This window comes from Phycodurus eques, chromosome 1, assembly GCF_024500275.1.
Source record: "Phycodurus eques isolate BA_2022a chromosome 1, UOR_Pequ_1.1, whole genome shotgun sequence".
NCBI classification, from domain to species: domain Eukaryota; kingdom Metazoa; phylum Chordata; class Actinopteri; order Syngnathiformes; family Syngnathidae; genus Phycodurus; species Phycodurus eques.
Genome location: NC_084525.1, coordinates 24,369,120 through 24,393,496, shown reverse-complemented (window position 1 = coordinate 24,393,496; position 24,377 = coordinate 24,369,120). Strand labels below are relative to the sequence as shown.

Sequence of the window (24,377 nt, the reverse complement as noted above, 5' to 3'; positions counted from 1 at the left end):
TGGTGAAGTCAATGGGTCACAGGCTTGATGCAGTTATTGCAAGTAAGGGTTATGCCACCAAATATAAAATGTTATTCAGTTTAAGTTAATTTAATATTGTCTGTTTCAATACGTTTGCTCACTTGAAAAGTGAAAAGGTGCTCTGTCCTGAATTATTTAATATATCGAGATGTGAAAAATAATGATGTGCCATGAAATAAAAGCTGCAATTCTGAACTTTTGTCTCATATTCATCTTTTGAACCAAATGTCTTCAGTACACAACAAAAACAAAGGAATTGACCTTGCTGTTCCAATGCTTTTGGAGTGGACTGAAAATATAATCAACTATAAATATTGTTAGCAGTAGAGTTAATAATGACAATGTTTGTTGGATTTTTTATTTTATTTATTTATTGCATTCGTTACTTTAGGGAAATTAGCATGCCCCAGCAACATTATTGCTCTTCCTGACAAACAGTGGGGTTAAACACCACTTCCTGACAGTTACATTTTCACAGTTAAACAACAGCATTACTATTTACAGCTTTTCACATGTATGTATGTATGTATATGCAATATGTAAAAGGTCTCCCAACAAAAAAATACTGCTACATGCTGACATCATCTGTGACATAATTTCTATAAGCAAAAGGCGACCGGAAGCATGTGGGGAGGCGGCTCAGTTGATTGGTTCCCTGCCTGGAAGTAGATCCTACATCGTCCGTATTTGCGAGAGTTCGAGTTTGGTGTTGATTTAGCAAAAAAAGAAATTTGCAGCATTAAATAATCAAACACTGAAAAGTTTTCCACACTTTGAGTGTTAGAAAAGAAAAACATTTAAAACAAATCAAAAAAATCCCTTTGAGTCAGTGTTAAAGGAGACATGGAAAAGAGACCCTTTGTTTGCATCCAAATAGTTGTGTGAAATCAAATGTAATGATCTGCCTATTTTTTTCAAATGTGTCTTTGGGCAAGCCTGTTTGTATTTTCACCCCACTTTTGGCAAATAATGGGGCTAATGAATAGAACGCCCACCCCCACACCAAGTTTGTCAGCCAATGACTTGGCCGCTTGGCTGGACCAAGGTGCAGAGCAGGGGCGCATCCAGAAATGTTTTGATGGGGCGGCTGAAGCCAATCTTCGACGGTGGTTGGGGTGGCTGCAACTTGCCGATCGAACTTTTCTGCAGACGATCCCAATCGTCGTGGGGCTTGATGGTGCCCCTGGTCCAGAGGCAAATAACCACTTTGGCTTAAGCACAATCATGTCATAGCCAAGAGGTAAGCAGAGCTGCAGTGTTGGCTGACAAGTGTTATCAGAAAAACAATGGCTTCCGATGTTGCAACGATGTACGGTTATAACGTTGTTCACGTGGGGGTGGGGGTGGGGAGTCTTTGTGATTGGCCATGTCGTGCGCCGCACCACCACAGTGATTGACAGGTGCTCTGTCGGTGGCTTGATGATGAAATGCTGAATCTGCCAGTGATGAGCAACGGAGTCTCAATGGGCGCTGCTTTGAGTGGTGTAACAGACGGGTTCGCCCCCAGAACGAGAACATTTCACCACAGCTATAAAAATGCTGTCAAAATATTCTTCATTGCGGGAATTATGAATAATGCGTGTTATTAAAACATGGGAACGCTTTTAAATTGGGGGCGGGGGGCATGTCTCCTTTAAAACAACAACAAAATTCCCTTTAGTCAGTGTTAAAGCCAAAATAAAAGCACCGCTGAAAAAGCCGCATCACATACGGCATGAAAATGAGACCCACTTCTTCGTCTCAACAGAATAAAAGTCCAGAGATTGGCTGGTGAACAACGAATGGCATTAAGACAACAGCATAAGGCAACCCGCACGACCGCTCGTCTGTCTTCCTGTGCTGCCGGGGCTGGAGAGGTTGGGCTCCGGTCCTGACTTTGGAACGGGACCTGATGCGTCACAGTGTTCGTATTTTGGCGGGTCAGACAGGAAGACGAGCGTGATGAAGTGCGAGCGAGCTGGCGAGGGTCCGGGGGGTCACATGACGCTCTCGAAGATGATGACTTTGTTGTCATCGCCGGCGGGCGACAACGAGCTGAGCGGCTTGACGTCGGGCGCCATGTACTCCAGGTGGTGTCCTCCCCACACCGGGCTGGTCAGGCGGGCCCAGCGCTGCAGGCACAAAACAGGAAGTGACGGAATTTACCGACATCCATTTTCTACGTCAGCTGGAGCCTAATACAGTTTTACTGAAGCCAGCCAATGGCGGGCCCGGCACAGATGGACAAACGGCTGGGATAGACTCGTAACCAGGGCGAAGCACTATAGAAATCGGATGTGGATGTTTTGAAAAGTGCTAGAGAAATAGAGTTACTATACATTGGTGCCTTGACTTATGAGTTGAATTTGTTCCGTGACCAAGCTCGCGAGTCAGTTAATTCATATAGCAAATCAATGTTCAGCAATGAAATGACGACATGCCATTAATCCGTTCCGGCTCCCAAAAACACTTATTTTTGTCACGTTCTTAAAAAAGGAAAAACTGTAATAAATAAAATAAACAGGTTTCATGAAGTGGCGGCATGGTGGCCAACAGGTTAGAGCGTCTGCTTCACAGTTCTGGGGACCGGGGTTCAATCCCCAGAAAAAATGTATAGGTCCGTTGTAAGAACACATGAACGTCTTAAGTCAAGGCACCACCGTATTCTTCTTCTTCTTATTATTATTATTATTATTTTGTATGACGCAGCGGTGTGAACTCTAACCTGTGCGAAGGAGCCTTTGGCGCGGAAGAGTTTGTAGAGTAGACCGAGCGGGATGCACAACATGGACGACAGCGCCAGACACCAGCCAATCACCTCACCCCACCACGGGTACACGTACGTGTTGTTGTATGTCAGCCCCTTGTAGTTGACCAGGTGGAACAGGAAGATGCCCTGGAACCCCCACATTTTCCATGAGAACATTCACAAATGAATGCACATATTTGACATATTGATTTCCTTCCACATTTCGTCCACAACCATTCCAACTCCAAAGCGTTCAGCTCATTCAGGACAATTTGGGAATTATTCTTTTCACATATATGAAACTATTTTTCCCACATTTACAAAAAAAAAAATCCTCAAATTAAGATATGTTCGACATGTCCACCTCCTCCCTCCACATTTCTCTGCCAATTGAAACCATTCCAATTTCCAAGCCCATTTCCGACATGCACAGAGCTTTTTCTGACAGTCCTAAAATTCCTTCATTTCACTGTCAAAATTCCCAAATGGAGATATTTGACATATACCGTAATTTCTCGTGCACTTCAGTTTTGTAACAAACTGGTTATGTGCGTTTGTTGTTGTTGTGTGGCTTTGAGGAGTTGTCGGAGTACGTTATGTTCTGTTGCGTTATTTCCGAATGGTTCTGAGAGACTGGCAGAGCGAGCAAGTTGGATACGTTTTGTTCTATTGTTTGCCGTATCGGCATACGATCCGCAGTAGCTGTTTTGTTGTTTCACAATAAACTCCAAGATAAACGGACTAGCGTTTCCGTGGTCATTGACCACACTACAGTGCTATTATAAGGTTACACTTCACGCATCAATGAGCATTGATTTGAGTCGATCGCCATCTTTGTTCTTTGCTAAGATGAGAACTCGAGTACAAATGCCTGGTGAGGAGGCGACAGAAACATCAGCGCATGCACACACACTAGAGCATTTCTTTGAAAAACCTAATAAAGTACAGATTTTGAGCATATGCACGAGCAAATTGAGACCAAATTAAAAATCAATTTAAGAGGTGCGGATTATATTCGACCACACGAGAAATACACGAGAAATTACAGTAGTCATCCCACACGTAACGTACCAAGCACACGCACGGCGTGATGAAGGACCAGCACCACTTCATGCAGGGCAGCGGCCTGTAGCCAATCATGCGCGCCACGTCGTCTATGAAGCGGTCAGCGCCTGCCTTGGGACGACATCATCATCATCGACATCGCCATCATCGTCATCATCATGTGGAAAATGGTTTATTTGAATAAAAATAATTTATTTGCATCACATTTTTTTTTAGCATTTATAACTATACAATTAGAATTGTAAAGGTAGTATATGTCTATAATTGTTGGTATGAGTAATATATTTACATTGTATTATTAAAATAAATAAAGAATACATCCACCATTAAGAAATTGATGCCAAATAGTTATTTTTGATAATACAATTATGAGTCATTTTTGTATTATTAATAGTTCATGTAATTATGAACGAACCAATTATAAATTCAAAATGTATATGTGGAATTGTTGTTTTTAACATATATATTTTTATTGACCAATTAATAACATCAATGAATCAAAAATGAATAAAAAAATAAGAAATGCATGTAAAATATGCAAGTGTTTATTTGAATAATAAAATCATGATTAATTTCCAATTTCTATTATTCATAATTTATTCAATTGCACTCAACCAAACATTTAGAAAAACCTTTTTAAATCTGTATGTAAAATTGTTGATGTTTCTGCTATTTTTTGATTTTATTATTTACATTAAGTGGGGCCACTCATTAGTCAAGGTACCCGTGTAAAAGGAAAACCAGCAAATCATTAGTCTAATAGTGCAGTTGCCTAAGTCAAATTTGTATGTTTTCTGAAAACAAGAAAAACAAAACATTTTGCAAGCTCTTTGGACATTTCTGATGAATATCTTCTATCGTGCTTCTCCTACTGGTGTGCTGGAGCCGAGCCCAGCTGACTTCGGAGCAGAAGCGGGGTACACCCTGGACCCTGGACCGGTCGCCAGGGCACATCTAGATAAAGAACCGGTAACACTCATATTCCCACCGATGGACAATTGAGAGTCTTCAATGACCCTAACGTGCATGTTTTTGGACAGTCAGTTAAATAACAATGACACTATGATGAACGATATGCTTAATCATTCGGATGACAGCCTATGTCTTCACAGCGCCGTATTGCATGATGGGTGTCCCATATGTGGCGACGCCATGTGACGTGCTCGTACCGTAGACCCAGGACACCACGACGCATTCCCAGAAGGCCTGCCACAAGAGCGTCATCCCGCTGGCCGAGTAGTAGTCAAACAACTGGAACACGTACATTCCACCCTGGAAGCGCAACAGAGTCGGCGGTTCGATTCCCGCCAAGAGGCTGACGTGCAAGCGGCGACCACTGACCTGTGTCACCATGGAGATGTCGATGATGAAGCACAGGAAGCAGCAGAGGGCTACGGCGAGCTCCCTCTTGTAGCGGTGCTCGTATTTCCCGGGGAACAGATCCAGAATGCCCGTCACAAAACCTTCGACGCCGACAAACTAAACACAATGAACTTCGTGAATGATGCACTGGTGTAGTTTTGTGTGTGCGTGCATGTCTGCGTGAGTGTCACCTGACTGTCCAGACCAAGCAGCAGCAGCATGAAGAAGAAGAGCCCGGCCCACAACGGAGCCACCGGCATCAAACTGACTGCCTTCGGATACGCAATGAACGCCAGACCGGGACCTGAGGCATACACACACACACACACACTTAGTATTTAGCATCAAGGTAACGTGATGAGCAAAGCCAGGAGGTCACCTGACTCGGCGACCTGCGAAATGTCCACGCCCTGCTCGGCCGCCATGAAGCCCAGGATGGAGAAGACCACGAAGCCGGCGAAGAAGCTGGTCCCGCTGTTAATCAGCGCCAGCACGAAGACGTCTCTGAGGGCAGGAGAACACAAATGCTGAGTGGCGGCCCGCTAGCATTCCACCATTGCACCACTGCCCACAACCGCTACGCGTACTTGTAGCAGTCGTTGTTGAAGCGGTTGTAGCTGCCCAGAGCCGTCAGGGCTCCCAGTCCGATGGCGTACGAGAAGAAGACCTGCGTGCCAGCGTCGATCCACACCTGCGGGGTTCACGCCTCGCAATTGATCATCTCAGCCGCGGACAAATGTAGACAAATGTACAGTATCTCACAAAAGTGAGTACACCCCTCGCACTCTTAATATATTATTTTATTATACAGTATCTATTCAAGTGACAACACTGAAGATATTACGCTGTACAATCCGGGTGCGGCTTGTATACGTGTAAGTGTACAACTTAACTGTCCTTTTAAATTCAGCACACTAACTATTAATATCTAAACAAAAGTGAGAACACTCCTAAGTGGAAAATGTCCATATTGGGCGCAATGAGTCATTTTCCCTCCCTGGTGTCATGTGACTTGTCCGTGTTACAAGGTTTCATGTGTGAACGCGGAGCAGGCGTGTGAAATTTGGTGTTATCACTCTCACACTGGAAGTTCAATATGGCACCGCATGGTAAAGAACTCTCTGAGGATACATACAGTAGTATATCAGTACTGGAACAATACACAAAGGTCACAATTCGATACATATCACGATTTCGGACCCACTGTTCGAAACCCGATTAGAATTTTTGTAGGGGTAAAAAAAAAAAAAAAAAAAAGAAAAAGATGATGATACAAAAAGTAGACTATTTATTAAGGACACTTAATTTTACATGATTGTAAAAAAAAATAATAATAATAATATATAATCGCGGGCGTGCTGGAGCCTATCCCAGCTAACTTCGGGCAAGAGGCGGGGTACACCCTGGACTGGTCGCCAGCCAATCGCAGGGCACGTAGAAACAAACAACAATTCGCACGCACAGTCACACCTACGGGCAATTTAAAGTCTTCAATCAACTTACCACGCATGTTTTTGGGATGTGGGAGGAAAGCGGAGTGCCCGGAGGAAAAACCCACGCAGGCACGGGGAGAACATGCAAAGTCGACTCAGGCAAGGCTGCACATTTGGGATGTCAAAGATCTCAGACTCACCTGAGCCTCCTCCAGCTTGGACCAATCAGGTTTGATGTAATACATGATGCCGTCGAACGCACCGGGAAGTGTGACTCCACGGACCAGCAGGATGATCAGTACCACATATGGGAAGGTGGCCGTGAAGTACACAATCTGAAAGATAGACGCGCGCACACAGATCACGTGTGTGCCTGTGGAATGTTCTGAAAGTGTGCCGGAAAAAACGAGAAGACTAAGTCTTCTTCTCGTTGTGTCAAGGAACGCAAACACACATGACTCTTGTTTTTCAATGTATCACTTCAAGACTTGTAATGTGTCAAGTGGCACAAATACATGGCACATTACATGTCACATGACATTACAGTAGACCGCTACTAATCGCGGGGGGTAGGGGAAAACTGAGCATAATTGACACCCATTATAATTGCATTGACCAAAAAAAAAGTATATATTTTTTTAAAACCCCCAAAAATCTTGAATAAGTGAGGATGAACAGGCAATAAGTGTTTTTGGTGTTGGTCCCCACAACCCCCCCCCCCTCCCCCCAAAAAAATGTTTAAAGAATTGGAAATAAATTGAAACAAATTATAAATAAATAGGTGAATATGCGTGTGGCAAAATGCCGAACTTACATGACAAGTTACACTTCATGGCACACTACAGTAAATTTCTTGGGAGACATTACAAGTCACATGACACACACACACAAACACACACATAACGTGTCAGGTAACACACGACACGTGTAACCTGCCAGTTATTGTCTGACATAAAGTGTGACAAAGTACGGTATCTGCCCTTCATTTAGGTTACATACAGTACTATTCATTTGCCATGCATGCATAATATGTTCCAGATCAAAAATAATCACATAATAATAATAATAAGAATCATCTTTTATTGTCATGAACATGCATGCATGCATGCATGCACACGAGATTTGTTCTCTGCATTTTACCCATCATAGTGAACACCCACATTTGTTAGTGGAACACACTGGAGCAGGGTGCAAAACCTAAGCACCCGGGGAGCAGTTTGGGGTATCAGTGTCTTGCTCAAGGACACCAAAGCCGTGAGTCCGGGAGATGTCGGTGGATGGGGTCCGGGCGGGGTCTTTCACCTGGGTCCCCACGGTGGCAAGCGATGATCTTAACCGTGGGGTTGTGTGTGTGTGTGTGTGTGTGTGAGACCTTCAAAGACCCGAGCCACCTTGTGTGCCTCCTATACTTAATGCGCCGCCTGCAAGCTCCGTGAGAGTGCACATGTACACGCACATGATGTTGTTATCAAAGGATTGTATTACTCATATGTTGACGTTGCTCGCGCCATTATTTAATGTGGCCCACTTAGCATTTACTTTATATCATCAAGAGGCCGGAAATATTTGTTGCATTCATTTTGCAATTGTTCCCCAAAGATTTGTTGATCAAATGACATTTATTGTTCGTGTATTTTTGTCGTCCCTCAATATAATGATTGCAATATGGCAAGTAATAATGTAAGAAAAAATATTAGTAGAGTAGGCACTTTTATGAGTACTGCGCATTGAACGTTTTTTTCATCCATCCATCCATTTTCTATACCGCTTGTTCAGTTCATCGGGGCCACGGGACGGGGTACACCATGGACTGGAGCTATATGATATAACAATTGATCATTTATGTCTTTTTTTAAAGTTCATGCACAATGTGTACATACTGTACATGAATCACCGTCAAAAGACATGAAGAGATCCATCAGCAGTCCATCTATCGTTAGATTTTCCCTCGTCGCTACTGAGGGAATCCTGCAGTTTCATTTCCTCCGCTAGGTAATATGCTGACGCCAAGTGGGATTTATTTTGCATTCACTTCATTTACAGCTCAGCGCACAGAGCCAGCATGGCATCCGTCTATCTACTTGAAGACACTATCCATCCACTTATTACTAGGAATCCCACTTTTCTAGGCAGGCCAGGCCCCGCTGCTCCATGATTGGCTACTGTGTCGCGGGAAGGGCAGGCGACTCTGATATAACAAGATGACCGTTCCAAATATTTATCACATTTATCCATTTTCTGAGCCGCTTATCCTCACAAGGGTCGCGGGAGTGCTGGAGCCTATCCCAGCTATCTTCGGGCAGGAGGCGGGGTACACCCTCAACTGGTTGCCAGCCCATCGCAAGGCACATACAAACAAACCATTCGCACTCACATGCACAACAACGGGCAATTTAGAGTCTTCAATTAACCTAGCATGCATGTTTTTGGGATGCGGGAGGAAACCGGAGTGCCCGGAGAAAACCCACGCAGGCACGGGGAGAACATGCGAACTCCACACAGGCGGGGTCGGGGATTGAACCCGGGTCCTCAGAACTGTGACGCTGACGCTCTAACCAGTCGGCCACCGTGCCGCCTACACATTTAATATTTTGTGTTATTTATCAAATAATAGGTAGTAATTATTACATTAACTATAAGTAAAACAATTTAAAAATGAGAATTACATATTATTTCATTATTAAAGTAAAAAATATTACATACATTTCATATTTTTGCTTATTCAATAATTGGTTAATTCATTCTAATCAAATTATTTGTCCGGCTGCATTGCGGGCCCTGCGGGTTGGGGGGCGTCTTGCTCTCCTGGGGGCGGGATGGTTGGCTGGGGGGGTGTCATTGGGTCCCATGCGGCCCCCGCTGGGTGGCCGGTTGTCGGGGCGCCTCGGTGGGGCCGGCGGACCGCCCTGGGTCCCTCGGTGTGGGACGTGTCCCGTCCGCTGGGCTGCTCTCAGATGGAGCCCTGGGCCTGATCCCGCCCGCTATTGATTCGGTGGGGTCCTCAGCCGCCACAGCAATTACAGGACACTTCTGTCAGTCTTTGCGCATGTAAAACGCTATCAATTCACTTGCATGTATCCGCAGGCACACAACCCGCGGACTCTTTCACTGGGTGTGGGGTCACGCGCTTACTGCGACAAACAACTCATGAATATGCAACTCGCCTGTGTATCTATCGCCTCACTTATATTCTCGTCCTGTAGACTTTTTATAATTTACCTAATTAATGCCACCACACTTCAGTTGTACAGTTTAGTGCTTTGTCTTTTGTCTTTGTTTCTCTCTCCCTTCTAGAAACTTTGTTCTGTTCGACTGATCAAGTCTGATTCTCAATAAACCTCCATTATAATACCACCCCGGAAGCTTAAAAACTCCACTGTGACACACTAAAACTGTTTCGACATGAAAGGGATACAGATTTTCCATTCTGCTTGACCTAACAGCCGAACAGGACAAAAAAATAAAAACTAAAAAAGATTTTGTTTGTAAAACAATTAACAATTTTAATTATTATTTTATTATTAAAGTAAAAAATACATATCCATTTAATATTTCTGTATTTTTATGAAATAATTAGTCAATCAACTAGAATCAAATAAACTATTATTAACACAATAAAAATAAACAATAAATCAACACAATTACATTCAAAGTTTATATTTTCCATTTATTTAATTTAATAATTGTTAAATTCACTCTCATCAAATTGATTAAAAATAATTTATTATTAAGCAATTCTTAACTCATTGAACTCATTTTCTTCAATAGTTGGTTAATGAAGGATAATTGAATAAATGATCAATAACGAAATGAGAACGAATTATTATTTTATTAAAATAAGCTATTATTGTGGTAAGAATGAGGCCAGTGACCAAAGGGTCGTAGTTCGATTCCTCCGACAGGCACAGCGCCCAGCCCCACCCTTCCCGCCATGTGCAAATCAAAGCTGCATTGTCCCAATGTCATCGCTGGAATACACATATGATCTTCATTATGTAACATTGCTAAACACACTCACGCACGCGCGCGCGCACACACACACACACACACACACACACACACACACACACACACCGTGTCTCTCAGTCACGTCCCACTGCAGAACAAATGACCCCTCCCCCCCTTGGCAAAGGACCAATCACAGGCTGCCAGATCATAGCCTCGCCGTGTCCCTGCTCTGGCCTCCTCCCAGCATCATCACCATGGCAACGATTAGTCTACCATGTGACTGCGTGTAGTGTGCGCGTGCGCTGCCGGACCGAGTGCGAGCACACCCACACGCTCGGGTTTGAGAACGACTTGTTTGGTTTGACAGCTGATCATGTGAACTTTGACCACGGATCAATGCACCACAAGGACTCTCACACACACACACATAAAAAACAAAAAAAACAAAAACAAAAAAAAACACACACACAGACTTGCGCGAGGACGCAATGATAAGGTTAGTATGTCCTCCATATATAAGTTGTGTCCTTATTCTAACCGAGTCTGACTCCACACTCTCTTGCTGACGTCGCTAACTGATGATGCGAGCACCGCGAGTGTGCGTGCTGTTGGCGTGTCGTTAGCATGTTGTCTTACCTTTCCAGTAGATTTGACGCCCTTCCACACACAGAAGTAGACGAGCAGCCACACGGTGATCAGACACAACAGCAACTCCCAATTGACGTGACCCGGATCGTCTAAGCCCGATGAGATGTTCAGAACCTTGTTCCTGCACGCACGCACGCACGCACGCACGCACGCACAAAGCTAGTTAGCATAGCTTAATTTAGGTTGAAGCTGATCAACCTCCTGCAGATGGAAATTGTTTCTGCTCATATGTCACATTACGAGTCACCTCCTATGCTACATGTCACATCAACTGACGCACTACCTGTCATGCTACACGTCAAATGACACACACTGGACGTAGCACACCACATTTCACTTTTTTGGCACGCTGCATGTTACGTGACAAATTGCAAAACGCACGACACGTGACATTACACTACATCACAAGTTACATGACACACTACATTACGTGAACCACAAGTCTACATCACCCGACACATAACAGATCACATGACACAAAACGTCACATCAAACACGTGCCATCCTAATGATACATTACACTCCATGTCACATTACCTGACACTATACAGTGGTGTGAAAAAGTATTGGCCCCCTTCTCAAATATCTTTGCTTAATGTCTCTACTTTAACGTTTAAGATGATCAAACAAATATAAATATCAGACAAATACAACCCAAGTGAACTTAAAATGCTGTTTTTAAATGGTGATTTCATTTATTAAGGAAAAAAAAAACTATTCAAAGTTACCCGGCCCTGTGTGAAAAAGTAATTACTCCACTTGTTAAATCATGAATTAATTGTGGCTAATCACAATTTTGGGCTAATTTTCACTGATTACCTCTAAACCTGTTCAAGCAAGAAATAACTTAAACAGAATATTTCCAGACAGAATCAAGTCAGACGAAGGATCTAAAAAAAAGTTGCAACAAAATGACACTATCCAAAGAAATTCCAGAACAGAAATAAAGTAATTGACATCTATCTGTCTGGGAAGGGTTACAAAGCCATTTCTAAAGCTTTAGGATTCCAGCGAACCATAGGGAGAGCCATTATCCTCACCGAGAGTAAACATGGAACAGTGGTGAACCGTCCCAGGCGTGGCTGGCCTACAAAGATTACCCCAAGAGAACAGCAATGACTCATGCAGAAGGCCACAAAGGAACTCATGACAACTTCTAAAGAACTGCAGGCCCTCCCTTGCCTCAGTCAAGGTCAATGTTCATGACACAGCAATAAGGAAGAGACTGGGCAAAATGGCTTCAATGGCAGAGTTCCGAGGCGAAAACCACTGCTGACCAAAAAGAACATAAAGGCTCATTTTACCTTTGCAAAAAAAAATCTGAATGATGACCAAGACTTTTGGGAGAATATTATATGGAGTGATGAGATGACAGTTGAGCTTTTTTGGAAGGTGTGTGCCTCGTTACATCTGGCGCAAATGTAGCACAGCATTTCATAATAAGAACATCCTACCAACTGTCAAACATGGTGGTGGTAGTGTGATGGTCTTGGGCTGCTTTTCACCTTCAGGACCTGGACAACTGTGATTGATGGAACCATACATTTTGCTGTTTAACAGAAAATCCTGAAGGAGAATGTTCAGCCATCAGTTTGTGATGTCAAGCTGAAGCGCACCTGGGTTCTGCAGCAGGGTAACGATCCAAAACACACCAGCAAGTTAACTTCTGAATGATTTAAAAAACCCAAAATGGTTTTGGTGTGGTTTAGTCAAAGTCCAGACTTGAATCCGATTGAAATGCAGTGGCATGACCTTAAAAAGGCTGTTCATGCTTGACCCCCCATTTTTGCTGAATTCAAACAATTCTCCAAGGAAGAGTAGGCCACAATATCTCCACAGTGATGTAAAAGACTCATTGCCAGTTATAGAAAACGCTTGATTTCAGTTGTTGAGGATGGCCCAACCAGTTATTAGGTTTAGGCGCCATTACTTTTCACACAGGGCCAGGAAATTCCTCGATAAGAAGATTTTTTTCCTCGATAAATGAAACCACCATTTTAAAACAGCATTTTAAGTTCACGTGGGTTATATTTGTCTGATATTTATATTTGTTTGATGATCTTAAACATTTAAGTGGGGAAACTATGCAAAAATATAAGAATTTGATAAGGGGAACAATATCTTTTCATGGCACTATGTCCCCTGACACCTACTGTAAGTCACAAGATCTGACTTTACACTACATGTCACGCTACATGTCACATGACAAATACAGTGGGTACGGAAAGTATTCAGACCCCCTTAAATTTTTCACTTTTTGTTATATTGCAGCCATTTGCTAAAATCATTTAAGTTTATTTTATTTCCTCATTAATGTACACAATGAACACCATATTGACAGAAAAATAACTGAATTTTTGCAGTTTTATTAAAAAAGAGAAACTGAAAGATCACACAGGTGTAAGTATTCAGACCCTTTGCTCAGTATTTAGTAGAAGCACACGTTTGAGCTAATACAGCCCTGAGTCTTTTTGGGAATGATGCAACAGGTTTTTCACACCTGGATTTGGGGATCCTCTGCCATTCCTCCATGCAGATCCTCTCCAGTTCTGGATGGTGAACGTTGGTAGACAGCCATTTTCAGGTCTCTCTAGAGATGCTCAATTGGGTTTAAGTCAGGGCTCTGGCAGGGCCATTCGAGAAGAGTCACGGAGTTGTTCTGAAGCCGCTCCTTCGTTATTTTAGCTGTGTGCTTAGGCTCATTGTCTTGTTGGAAGGTGAAGCCCAGTGTGAGGTCCAGAGCACTCTGGAGAAGGTTTTCGTCCAGGATATCCCTGTACTTGGCCGCATTCATCTTTCCTTCGATTGCAACCAGTCGTCCTGTCCCTGCAGCTGAAAAACAAACGCACAGCATGATGCTGCCACCACCATGCTTCACTGTTGGGACTGTATTGGACAGGTGATGAAGCAGTGCCTGGTTTTCTCCACACATACCGCTTAGAATTAAGGCCAAAAAGTCCTATCTTGGTCTCATCAGACCAGAGAATCTTATTTCTCACCATTTTGGAGTCCTTCAGGTGTTTATTAGCAAACTCCATGCGGGCTTTCATGTGTCTTGCACTGAGGAGAGGCTTCCGTCGGGCCACTCTGCCATAAAGCCCCGATTGGCGGAGGGCTGCAGTGACGTTTGACTTTCTAGAACTTTCTCCCATCTCCTGACTGCATCTCTGCAGCTCAGCCAGAATGATCTTTGGGTTCTTCTTTACCTCACTCACCAAGGCCCTTCTCCCGCGATTGGTCAGTCTGGCCGGACGGCCAGGCTCTAGAAGGGTTCTGGTCGTCCCAAACCTCTTTCATTTCAGGATTATGGAGGCCACTGTGCTCTTAGGAACCTTAAGTGCAGCAGAATCTTTTTTGTAACCTTGGCTAGATCTGTGCCTTGCCACAATTCTGTCTCTGAGCTCTTCAGGCAGTTCCGTTGACCTCATGATGCTCATTTGCTCTGACGTGCACTGTGAGCTGTAAGGTCTTATGTAGACAGGTGTGTGGCTTTCCTAATCAAGTCCAATCAGTATAATCAAACACAGCCGGGCACCAATGAAGGCTGAAGAACCATGTCAAGGATGATCAGAAGAAATGGACAGCACCCGAGTTAAATATATGAGTGTCACAGCAAAGGGTCTGAATACTTATGGCTGTGTGATATTTCAGTTTTTCATTTTTTAATACATCTGCAAAAATGTCAACAATTCAATTTTTTTTTCTGTCAATATGGGGTGCTGTGTGTACATTACTGAGGCAAAACATTAATTTAAATTATTTTAGCCAATGGCTGCAATATAACAAAAAGTGAAAAATTTAAGGGGGTCTGAATACTTTCCGTACCCACTGTAAGTCTGATGACACACGTGACTTTATACTACATGACACACTTCATGTCACAGACACTGTATGGAACACACTACGTTACGTGACACATACTACTTGACGTGTCACATGACACACTTGCCCGTAGTATTCATTTCATGTCACATGACACACAATGTATGTAACACGCCACGTTACGTGACACATCTACACGACATCACCCAATACACGACTGAACAGGTCACATGACACTCGCGACACGTCACACAATACATGACCATGACCACACGCTACATATCAAGTGACACATTACAGTTCGCATTACGTGTCACATGACACACGTGACATTTCACATTGTGTCCCACGACTCAGATGATATGCAACACACTCCACGTCAGGCGAGCCATTCAACGAGTCGGTTACGCGGACAGTGGCGTGAGCAGGACTCACTCCCAGAACTCGATGATGGGCGATACAGCGTGGGCCAGCTGGGCGCAGGTGAGGTTTCCGCCGGCGACGTTGTCACTGGCATTGTTGCAGTGGTGCAAGCTGAAGGCGTCTACACAGGAGTTGCTGTTCCAGGCGTTGTCGCACGTGGACCACGGCAGGGTGGCGCTGAACGACTTGATGAGGTAGTAGAAAGCCCATGCCAGCACCATGATGTAGTACGTGTTAGAGAAGAACATCATCACCATGGACGCGTAGCCAAGACCTAAACACAAAAAGTGTGGGACAGTTGTTCTCTAACTTTTGACACTTCAAAACTTGCTTTCCAAGTACCACCAGCATCATCTTCTTCTTTTCCTTTCGGCTTGTCCCATTAGGGGTCGCCACAGCGCGTCATCCTTTTCCATGTAAGCCTATCTCCTGCATCCTCCTCTCGAACACCAACTGCCCTCATGTCTTTCCTCATGACATCCATCGACCTTCTCTTTGGTCTTCCTCTAGCTCTCTTGCCTGGCAGCTCCATCCTCATCATCCTTCTACCAAAATACTCACTAATTCTCCTCTGGACGTGTGCAAACAATCGAAGTCTGCTCTCTCTAACTTTGTCTCCAAAACATCGAACCTCTGCTGTCCCTCTGATGAGCTCATTTCTAATTTTATCCAACCTGGTCACTCCGAGAGCGAACCTCAACATCTTCGTTTCCGCCTCCTCCAGCACTGCTTCCTGTTGTCTCTCAATTGCCACTGTCTCTAATCTGTACATCATGGCTGGTCTCACCAGTGTTTTATAAACTTTGCCCTTCATCCTGGCAGAGACTCTTCTGTCACATAACACACCTGACACCTTCCTCCAGCCGTTCCAACCTGCTTGGACCTGTTTCTTCACTTCCTGACCACACTCACCATTGCTCTGGACTGTTGACCCCAAGTATCTAAAGTTCTCCACCCTCGCTATCTCTCCTCCCTGTAGCCTCACTCTTCCCCCCTCTCCCCACCCCTCTCATTCATGCACATATATTCTGTTTTACTTCGTCTAATCTTCATTCCTCTCCTTTCCAGTGCATGCCTCCATCTTTGTAACTGTTGCTCTAGCTGCTCCCTGCTTTCACTACAGATCACAATGTCATCTGCAAACATCATGGTCCACGGGGATTCCAGTCTAAACTAATCTGTCAGCCTATCCATCACCACTGCAAACAGGAAGGGGCTCAGGGCTGATACCTGATGCAGTACCATCCACCTCCACCTTAAATTCGTCTGTCACACCTACAGCACACCTCACCCCTGCTCTGCTGCCCTTGTACATGTCCTGTATTATTCTAACATACTTCTCTGCCACTCCAGACTTCTGCATGCAGTACCACAGTTCCTCTCTGGGTACTCTGTCATTTCTCTAGATCTACAAAGAGACAATGTACCGCCTTCCGACCTTCTCTGTACTTTTCATCAACATCCTCAAGGCAAATAATGCATCTGTGGTACTCTTTCTAGGCATGAAACCATACTGTTGCTCGCAAATACCCACATCTGTCCTGAGTCTAGCCTCCACTTTCCCATATCTTCATTGTGTGGCGCATCAACTTTTTTCCTCTATAGTTCCCACAGCTCTGCACATCACCCTTGTTCTTAAAAATGGGCACCAGCAGACGTTTCCTCCATTCCTCAGGCATCTTCTCACACCCTAGAATTCTTTTGAACAAGCTGGTCAAAAACTCCACAACTCCTAGATGCTTCTTTTTCTCCTTCTTTAGTGTCCAACCTGGCATACTACGCCATCGTATGCTTCTTGTTTGGCCTTTGCCACCTCTACCTTCGCCCTACGTCGCATCTCCATGTATTCGTTTCTCTTCTCCTCGGTCCTCTCACTGTTTCACTTTTTCTTAGCTCACCTCTTTTCTTGTATGATTTCCTGTACTTTGGGGATGCACCACCAAGTCTCCTTCTCCTCTTTTCTACCAGAAGATACACCAAGTACTCTCCTGCCTGTCTCTTCGATCACCTTGGCTGTAGCGGTCCAGTCTCCTACTGTCCACCAAGAGCCTGTTTCACCTCTTCCTGAAAAGCCGCACAACACTGTTCCTTTCTCATGTTTCTCTGCTCTGCCTTTGTCTTCTTAATCTTCCTTCTCACCACAAGAGTCATTTTACACACCACCATCCTATGCTGTCTAACCACACTCTCCCCTTCCACTACCTTACAGTGAGTAACCTCCTTCAGATTACATTGTCTGCACAAGATGTAATCCACTTGAGTGCTTCTACCTCCCCTATTGTAGGTCACTTTATGTTCCTCCCTCTTCTGGAAAAAAGTGTTCACTACAGCCATTTCCATCCTTTTGGCAAAGTCTACCACCATCTGTCCCTCCAAGTTCCTTTCCTGGATGCTGTACTTACCCATCACTTCTTCATATCCCCTGTTTCCTTCACCAACATGTCCATTACAATTTGCACCAATCAAGACTCTCGCACTGTCTGGGATGCTCAGAACTACTCCCTCTAGCTCCTGCCAGAATCACACCTCTAGGTCACATGCTACCTGTGGGGCATAGCCACTAATCACGTAACCAACTCTTCTTTTAAATAACCCCGACTCCATTTCTCTTCCCATCTACACCATGGTAAAAAACTTCTGGTCTTAATGCCTTTCCACCTGCTCTCCTGGACACAAAATATATCACCCTTTCTCCTAATCATCATGTCAACCAACTCCCGAGACTTTCCAGTCACAGTCCCAACATTCAAAGTCCCCACATTCAGTTCTAAGCTCTGTGCTTTCCTCTTCTCTTTCTGCCGAAGAACCCGCTTTCCACCGCCTTTGTCTTCGACCCACAGTAGCTGAATTTCCACCGGTACCCTGCAGGTTGACGCGCGGGTGGCGGACGTTGTCAACCCGGGGCACGACCGATCCGGTATGGAATTCTTTGGATGAACGCTCATATTTGTTTGGCAAAATTTTAAGCCGGATGCCCTTCCTGACGCAACCTTCTCCATTTATCCGGGCGTGGGACCGGCCTACAGTTTGCACTAGCTTGTGCCCCCCATAGGGTTGCATTAAGTACCACGATCATGATCAAAATCAAAAGTTAAATACAACTTAACTGTACTTAGCAAATGTACTGCACTGGATTGAAAACAGCTGAAGCCACTGAAACTTTATGCACAGTTGGAAGGTTTAATTCAGTGATTCTTTGATGTAACACTGGAGGGAGCCCATGTCCCGCACTTTGAGAACCACTTGTGTCTCTGTATTGTAAACATGTAGGGCACTTTGTGAGTACTCTCTGTGGGAAGCGCTATTGAAATACAATGAACGCACTCACACAGCATACTTCAACTTCCTGATGACACGATTGGGTCAAGAAGTAGGGGGCGTGGCCTACCTTTAAATAACGGTGCGATGTTCCACACATTGATGCTTCCCGCCTTCATGAACTGACCCAGCGCAATCTCCAGGAAGAAGATGGGCACCCCGCCCACAAAGACGATCAGCAGGTAAGGGATGAGGAAGACGCCTGAGCAGGAACACAGTGGAAGAAGTGTTCCTAAGTGACCTCAATAAGTTAACCATTAACCTGCTCTACTTTTTGCCTGCAATGTTTAACTCTTAACTGATGCACATGCAATATTTATTGCAGACATACATACTGTATATTAGACTGAGTGTAGTTGGTTTAGTAATACTGCTCTCTAGTTATCTGTACAGTATGTGATTTACACTCCACATGTTGTTGTATGTTGTGCAAATAGATCACGCAGTCGAGGAGTGGGTCACAACTTAGCTTGTGGACCAACGGTATCAGGTTCGAGACCAGCTGACGACAGCAATATGTATATGAGGAGAGGAATGTCAGCGCTCACGTCGGCGGAATCACGTCACGCGCACACGAATGGCTCAGAACAGAATGTGAGACGCGTTAGCACACTAAGCTGAAGCCAGTGCCACACTTAGCAAACTAATCTGGCTAATCCCAGCTAAATCAGTGTGGTAATTGAGTTTTTATTTCTTATTTTTAGAAAAACAACGGTATAACAAACAACAGTATTTACAAAAGAAAATTGACAAACAGCCATTGCTACAACATTACTAAGACAAATAAACTCAGCCAACAATAGCACTGAACTTCAGCTCATTTTGTTGGGAAGCACAGCGTAAAATTCCGACATAAACCAGCATCTCCAAAAAAAGTATTCATGTTCCCTGTGATCCCCGTTATATATGTTCCCTGTGTTATATATATGTTATTATATGTTGCCTGTGTTCCCTGTTATAAACAAAACTCCAGTTTCAATCTCGCTTCACTTCCACAAGGCCACAGCGTTGTAATTAGGGTCAGAGTGCAAGTCGTCTCTCTGACTGATATAAATTCCATTCCATACCCTTTTCTGAGCCGCTTCTCCTCACAAGGGTCGCGGGCGTGCTGGAGCCTATCCCAGCTACCATCGGGCAGGAAGGCGGGGTACACCCTGAACTGGTTGCCAGCCAATCACAGGGCACATCCAAACAAACAACCATTCGCACTCACATTCACACCTATGGGCAATTTAGAGTCATCAATTAACCTACCATGCATGTTTTTGGGATGTGGGGGGAACCCGGAGTGCCCGGAGAAAACCCACGCAGGCACGGGGAGAACATGCAAACTCCACACAGGCGGGGCCGGGAATTGAACCTGGGTCCTCAGAACTGTGAGGCAGACGCTCTAACCAGTCCTCCAATTCATCAATTTTCATCCATCTCAGGGGACCAACATGGTTGACAATATCGCCCTCTGCTGTCGGCCGAACTTATAACTAGCATAATTGCGCGTTAATGACATGATGGTGTGAACAATTCGCGGTTATTTTCGTAATAGATTAAACTGACTATTATTTTTTCCATGAATTGATTAGGATTTACTTCTTGGTATGGTTAGGAAAATAGGTAAAAATATTGACTATTGTTTTCCAAAGTAAGAGCAGACGTTTGCAAATGTCTTATTTTGATTAAACAATCAGTCTGCTTTCATGATGGACTACAGAAATCAGAGAATATTTACTGTTGAGAGGCCGAAATCGGACGATTAGGACCATTTTAAGTTAAACAATGGCTCTTAAAAATTTATCAAAATAGTTGTTGATTAAATTTATAAAAGATTAGTTGTCGATTAGGCGGCACGGTGGACGACTGGTTAGAGCGTCAGCCTCACAGTTCTGAGGACCCGGGTTCAATCCCGGGCCCCGCCTGTGTGGAGTTTGCATGTTCTCCCCGTGCCTGCGTGGGTTTTCTCCGGGCACTCCGGTTTCCTCCCACATCCCAAAAATGTGCATTAATTGGAGACTCTAAAATTGCCCGTAGGTGTGACTGTGAGTGCGAATGGTTGTTTGTTCCTATGTGCCCTGCGATTGGCTGGCAACCAGTTCAGGGTGTACCCCGCCTCCTGCCCGATGACAGCTGGGATAGGCTCCAGCACGCCCTGCGACCCGAGTGAGGAGAAGCGGCTCAGAAAATGGATGGATGGATAGTTGTCGATTAAATGATTAATTGTACCACATCTACTGCATACGGTGTCTCGTTTCAGTGTAGTTTGTGTTGTAGAAAATAACGTCTTAACTCCAACGAAACCCAATTATTTAATACCCAACTATTTATCCGCTAAGTAAGTAAGCGAGCGACTGTCACGCCGACCTGTGCGACAAGTCAGTGACACGCGTTTCATCTCTGTGATTTGACGCCAATGAGTGGACAGAAGCACAGAAGCTAACTAATGACTTGATGAGTCCTGGTGAGCTGTCATCAAGCCGATTTGACGTCAGGTAGGGCCTCCGCGCCAGGAGGTGGCGCTGGTCGCCAATTTCTGGTGGCAACACCTGCTGGTTAGGATTAAAGGATTACTGTCAACTGGCGCTAAACTGCGGCGCACGTGGTGCCAGGGATGACCGCGTCACGGTTGTCCAACTGAACATATCCCATGCCTTTGAACTCCACGCCACGCCCTCATCACCGTGGCAACGAACCATCAATAGTCAGGAGCGAGGAGGGGCAAAACACAGGTTACTGTGGCAACCAGACTCATGATTCATCCAAAAGACTAATGGAAGCTCGCACACGCGCATACACACACATACACACTCACAAGCAACACACATGCATATACTTACAAGCACAAATAAACCACACAAACAAAACACACACACTTACAGAAACACATTCAGACACACAAAACACACAATCATACGGTACATTCACGCCCAACAACCTGTTTATTTAATGAACTGCAGGCCTCAAACTGACCTTGAGTTACATTATACTAACACTGTGAGTACATTACGATAACAGCGTGTGTGTGTGTGTGTGTGTGTGTGTGTGCGCGTGTGTGCGGGCGTGTGCATGTGTGTCTGCGTGTGAATAAAGTGTGTGACGGGATGGAGGAGGAATCACTGAAGGAAACAAGGAAAGAAAGGAGTAGGAGTGTTAACATTAGCTGTTAACAAAGGTCCGAGCCAACAAGGGCGCACAGATTCATCTGAGTCATTGACGGATGGCGGCGTGACCTTCAAGAGGAGCGTGACCTTCTAACGGCGCCAAAGTCGGCATGAGTCCAGCAACACGCGGCAACTTTGGGCTCCATCGGAGTGGTGTTTAATTGTGTTCGTGCTATCTTTCTAAGAAGGTGACGAATTGCTTTTCTCTGTGTATGGCAATGTAGAACGACCATTTGACCTTTCTACGCTGTCGTGTACGAACAAAACCGAATCGTGACCTTCATTTTCATCTTCCGCCTGTGAGAGCGAGCGGACCTTTTCCTCCTGCTCCTGCTCCCAAACGCCGCCGCTGGGTCAGCAGATGGTGTGTGTTTGTATGCGTAAATATCTTTATGTGTGTGTGTGTGTCTTTGCACGTGCGTATGTGTTTGAATGTGTGTGTGTGTGTGTGTGTTTAATGCATGTCTGCATCGGGTGCGCTGGGGGTGCACCAATATTTGACCGTGTCTGGTGCCCATCTGTCAATCAATAATCCAAGTCCTCCAAGACAAGCCACATGGCCGCTGCTAGTGGGCAGGTTTAAGAGTTCTTTCAAATCCCGACGCATGCTCTAAAACTTCATGGCCTGCATCATGGTGCCAACTGGCCTTCAAATAATATCTCACATTTGTCCAAACAAGACGCCCCTAAAAAAAGAACTGTTGTTGAAATGTTCAACAAGTTCACATTTTTAAAACGAGCCATCAAAGTGCACGCTCTTTTGTCATGCGGAGTTGTACAGGTGAGGCAAGGCGACCGCTGCAAAACATTTGCGCCTTGGACGCCCATGTCGCAGGTGAAAATCATTCAGCATGCGGATGAGTGGCTTCTTTTGTGTAACATAGAAATGGGCACCGTGTCGTTGGAACTGTTCAGCAACATTTTCTGGCTCCTTTTTCATCACATTGTCAACACTGACGGTGCTTTCGTAAAGTAGCTCCTCTCTTTGTGCAGGACAATTTTACAAATTTACTAACTTAACCATGAAATTTGATCTCAGTGAAATTCTTGAAAATCCATATATTTCTTTCTGGAAAATTAAGTCCAGTAATATTCAGACACTTTTTTTGGAAAATATATTACCTTTCCTTGTTTAAATATTCATTTTTATCTTGGAAAAAATGCAATTTTATTCTTGAAGACCATTTTTCACATTTGGAAAAAGACAACTTGATTTGGGTAGCATTATGCCTTTTGTCATCTTAAAGAAAAACATGACATTATCCATCCATCCATCCATTACCTGAGCCGCTTCTCCTCACAAGGGTCGCGGGCGTGCTGGAGCCTAGCCCAGCTACCATCGGGCAGGAAGGCGGGGTACACCCTGAACTGGTTGCCAGCCAATCGCACGGCATATATACTGTAAACGAACAACCATTCACACTCACATTCACACCTATGGGCAATTCAGAGACTTCAATTAACCTACCATGCATGTTTTTGGGATGTGGGAGGAAACCGGAGTGCCCGGAGAAAACCCACGCACGCACGGGGAGAACATGCAAACTCCACACAGGCGAGGACGGGGATTGAACGCCGGTCCTCAGAACTGTGAGGCTGACGCTCTAACCAGTCGACCACTTAATTAACTTCACTTTTTTTCCTGAGAAAAAGATCACTTTTCCACTTTTTAAACTGCACATTCGTATTTGGAAAAAAATAGAACTTGATTCTGGTAACATTGTGTAAGTCTGTCTGTCTATTTAGCCATCTATCTAGTGAATAAATACAATTTATTTCTGGTAACATTTTCATCTTTTCCTGGACAAATATGACTATTATTAAATAATTGTCCGTTGCTTTCTTCCGATTTTTTTTTTCTCTTGGAAGAAATTTGCCGGTGCTGTAGTTATTTGATTAGTTTGGCTTCACTGATGTAAGCTGAGCTCCGAGCAAAGCTGCGAGGAGGCGCGACTGAGGGGCTTTAGCGCTTTACTTTTCGCTCACCTCCTCCGTTCTTGTAGCACAGGTAGGGGAACCTCCACACGTTTCCCAGGCCCACGGCGAAGCCCACGCACGACATGATGAAGTCCATTTGTCTGCTCCACGTCTCGCGCTCCTGACGCACCAGCGGCGGCGCAGGAGGACCCACGACTACGCCGCCTTTCTTGCAGCCCTCGGAACCGGGTCCGTCCGACCCGGCCGCCATCAGCCCCTGACCGAGGTGACTCCTCTTGGCCTCCTCCGGGGGCAGCAGCGAGCAGGAGGAGTGGAGGGGGCACGCAGTCTGCCTGTCCATCAATCAAAAAGGCGCTCGCTCCAAAATAGCCCAAAGCGTTTTTTGGTCTGTTTTTCTTAATGTTCCACCTGTCCCCTCCAAAAAAAAAAAAAAAAGTAACAATCAAAATCAAACGCAAATAAAACGTCCACAGTGTTCCGACGTCGACGGTCAGAAACAATCCACAAAACACTTGAACG

At 44.6% G+C, this 24,377-nt stretch overlaps 1 protein-coding gene across 5 annotated transcripts; it reads right to left on the bottom strand.

Moving 5' to 3' along the window:
• Window positions 1-377: 377 nt before the first annotated feature.
• Window positions 378-24,294, bottom strand: slc6a8 (solute carrier family 6 member 8). Of its 5 annotated transcripts, XM_061684360.1 has the most exons (13): window positions 23,907-24,294; window positions 18,839-18,970; window positions 15,463-15,724; window positions 11,194-11,326; window positions 6,810-6,944; window positions 5,764-5,867; window positions 5,556-5,680; window positions 5,368-5,480; window positions 5,156-5,293; window positions 4,984-5,086; window positions 3,821-3,921; window positions 2,726-2,896; window positions 378-2,132 (listed from the first exon to the last, which is right to left on the bottom strand). In XM_061684360.1, the coding sequence occupies exons 1-13, from the start codon at window positions 24,196-24,198 to the stop codon at window positions 1,998-2,000; spliced, it is 1,944 nt and encodes a 647-aa protein (XP_061540344.1). In that variant the 5' UTR covers window positions 24,199-24,294; the 3' UTR covers window positions 378-1,997. The 5 variants fall into 5 exon arrangements, with proteins under 5 accessions (XP_061540344.1, XP_061540352.1, XP_061540377.1 ...); XM_061684368.1 differs by lacking the exon at window positions 18,839-18,970; XM_061684393.1 differs by lacking the exons at window positions 18,839-18,970; window positions 23,907-24,294 and adding an exon at window positions 17,853-18,823.
• Between the last annotated feature and the right edge of the window lie 83 nt (window positions 24,295-24,377).